The 3,230-nt window shown below is 49.8% G+C and overlaps 1 protein-coding gene across 2 annotated transcripts in view; it reads left to right on the top strand.

The window, feature by feature from the left end:
• Positions 1–2,079, top strand: part of PITX2 (paired like homeodomain 2) — a 12,045-nt gene extending 9,966 nt beyond the window's left edge. Inside the window, exon 3 of one of the 2 annotated variants that reach the window (XM_026082587.1) lies at positions 797–2,079. In XM_026082587.1, coding sequence (XP_025938372.1) covers positions 797–1,360 — 564 coding nt within the window. In that variant the 3' untranslated portion in view covers positions 1,361–2,079. The remainder of the gene's footprint in view (positions 1–796) is intronic. The other variant, XM_026082588.1, reaches the window with a different exon arrangement.
• Positions 2,080–3,230: the final 1,151 nt, after the last annotated feature.

Below are 3,230 nucleotides of genomic sequence, written 5' to 3'. Positions count from 1 at the left end.
CCGGGCCCCCCCGCCGCCGGGCGGCCCGGGGCGAGCGGGGCTCGTGTAAACACCGCGGGGCGACTCCAATACACACAGCGGCGGCGCTGCCGGCGGCTGCCCCGCGGTCAGACACCCAGATGTGGATTGGGAGCGGGCACGTTTCCCCCATTGTCTGCGGGGAGGGTCCCTTAGATCTGATTTAGCGCGCTGTTAAAAGGTGATCATCCCCCCCACCCCCCCACCCCCAGGAGCAGTCGAACAAGTTTGCTTAGAAGTGGTTTTCGGCTCTGGAAGCTTTCGCACAAAGGGAACTTGTAGCTTTAACAAACCGAAGCAACGATTTATTAGTTGCTGGCTTCCCCCCTCCCTCCCCGTAACAGGAAACACTGCTTTAAAATTCTGCGGATTTCCAGGCGTTTTGCTCTCGATCTTGCACTACCTATTTCCCCTGGATGGCTCCAGTTTGGAGGAAGCCAAGGAAGGAGGGGGGAAAGAAGAACGAAAAAAACACGGAAGCGTTCGCCTCCGTGTCGGGAGTTAGTGCCTCACAAGTAATACGAGAGGGAGGGGGCGGCGGGGAGAACAGGGGTCGCGAAAGCCCCCCAACGCCCAGGCCTCGCCGTGGTGCTCGGCGCCCCGTCAGCAGCAGCGGGCTCCGGAGGGAAGGAGGAGAGCCTGCATGTGCCCCATGCGTATGTATTTGTGTATATAGGCACCCGGACGTATGTCGGCCCAAAGGCTGGCGAAGGGCTGTGGTTGTGGCTGTTGACTGACTAACGCGCGTCTCCCTTCCCCCCCTCCCCCGTTTTTAAAGGTTTGGTTCAAGAACCGCAGAGCCAAATGGAGAAAGAGAGAGAGGAACCAGCAAGCCGAGCTTTGCAAAAATGGCTTTGGTCCACAGTTTAACGGCCTCATGCAGCCCTACGATGACATGTACCCCGGCTACTCTTACAACAACTGGGCAGCCAAAGGCCTGACCTCCGCTTCCCTCTCCACCAAAAGCTTTCCTTTCTTCAACTCCATGAATGTCAACCCTCTGTCTTCTCAGAGCATGTTCTCCCCTCCAAACTCCATCTCCTCCATGAGTATGTCTTCAAGCATGGTACCCTCTGCAGTCACGGGGGTCCCCGGCTCCAGCCTCAACAGCCTGAATAACTTGAACAACTTGAGCAATCCCTCCCTGAATTCTGCAGTGCCAACGCCAGCCTGTCCTTATGCTCCTCCAACACCTCCTTATGTATATAGGGACACATGTAACTCCAGCTTGGCGAGTCTGAGACTTAAAGCCAAGCAGCACTCCAGTTTTGGCTATGCCAGTGTGCAGAACCCCGCTTCCAACCTGAGTGCTTGCCAGTATGCTGTGGACAGACCCGTGTGAGATACAAAAGTATTAAACACTGCATGGGAATCCCTCCCCATTTCCCACAGAGACTGAGAATTACACTAGAAAGTAATGGGCACTATAGGGAAAGAGAAAGGAGGAAAAAACAGAGAGAGAGAGGAAAAAGAGAGAGAGAGAAAAGGAAACCACTGAAATGAGATAGTTCCTTTGTTTTCAAAGGACCTCCTACAGATTCTGAGATCTTTCACTAAGAGTATTTCAACAGTTACAAGGACATATATATATATATATATGGACAAATGTTTGACTGGATACGATATGACATTTTAATGTTACTATAAGCTTGTTATTTTTTAAGTTTAGCATTGTTAACATAAAATGACTGAAAGGATGTATATATATCGAAAAGTCAAATTAATTTTATAAAAGCAGTTGTTAGTAATATCACAACAGTGTTTTTAAAAGGTTAGGCTTTAAAATAAAGCATGTTACACAGAAGCGATTAGGATTTTTTTGCTTGCGAGCAAGGGAATGTATATACTAAATGCGACACTGTATGTTTCTAACATATAATTATTAAAAAAAAATTGTGTGAATATCAGTTTTAGAATAGTACCTCTGGTGGATGCAATGATGTTTCTGATATTGCAATGTAAAACATGCTCTGTGTATAACATTTCGTACAATATTATTGTTTTACTTTTCAGCAAACATGAAAAATGTGTTTTATTTCATGGGAGTAAAATATACAGCATACAGTTTTGTCTGGATTTTTATTTAATGAGCTAAACTGCACAGCAGTAACTAGTCTGCAGTGATTGACTGATAGCTGAGTCTAGATCACATTCGCTGGAAACACGGGGCAGTACTTTTTATTGCAATACAAATAAATGCCACTATTTTTTCACGTAAAAAAATCCCTCACACTAAAGTTACATGCTAAATTAACTCGGGGCTTGGAAATACTGCCTCTGCATTTTTGCAAAAAAGACAAGATTCTATTATTCCCCTGCACAGTTCCGAGAAAATGGATTATTTCACATTGTTGACCTCGAGAATGACCAGCCACAAGGTTGCTCTATCTGGAGCATAAATTGCTCCCGCTGTGAAGGAAGTTTTTATTACATTAAAGAAGAGGGAGAAGGAAAAATAAAAAAGAAAAGAAAAAGGCAGTTTGCAAACAAACTGCTCTGCTTCAAAATAATCTGTCCCCTTTGCCGCCCCCTGCAATCACCTTTTCCCTGAAGCAGGAAGATCCTTCATGTAATATTACATTTCTATTTCAAAATCCCCCTTCAGACATTAAGAGAAACAAAGAGCAGTCCAAATAACCGCAACCCCTCGGAGCCCGAAGGTTGAGAGGTTAGCCCGGAGTTTCCTGCCACTCCGTGTTGCAACACGTAGTTGAAGGAAAAGGTCGTGCTCTCGCGTGTTTTGTTTTAAATAATATTGACCCATTAATTCTAAACCTGCTTGTTCGTGAAATTATACAGGATTATAGTTTGCGATCCCCGGGACAATGAAGCAAATCAAGATGAATTACCGCTCGGCCCTCCCATCGGGTGACATCGGAGCGGGGCTGCGCGGCGCTGCGGCCGCGGGCGCGGGGCAGCGGCACAAAGCGCGGACGGGAGAGGCGCGGAGGCACCGGGGCTCCCCACCGGCGGGAGTTAAGCGCAGCGCGGAGGCGGCGGCCCGGGGAAAACACACAGAAACCCGGACGGCGAGGGGGGCCGCCCCGGCGGCTCCTTGCGCGCCTTTGTTCCGCGGCGCGCTCGCAGGGGGCGGCTGCTTGCGCGCCCGCGGCGCCCTCCGCCCTCGGCCGCCGCTCGCTGTCCCCCGGGAGCCGCGGCCCCGACGGGTCGGACGGGGGTGCCCGGCCACCGGCCCCGGCAGGCGGGGGGCA

This window comes from Apteryx rowi, unplaced genomic scaffold (genome assembly GCF_003343035.1).
Source record: "Apteryx rowi isolate R43461 unplaced genomic scaffold, aptRow1 scaffold_582, whole genome shotgun sequence".
Lineage (NCBI taxonomy): Eukaryota > Metazoa > Chordata > Aves > Apterygiformes > Apterygidae > Apteryx > Apteryx rowi.
The sequence above is the reverse complement of the archived record's forward strand: the minus strand, read 5'-3'. Positions and strand labels throughout refer to the sequence as shown.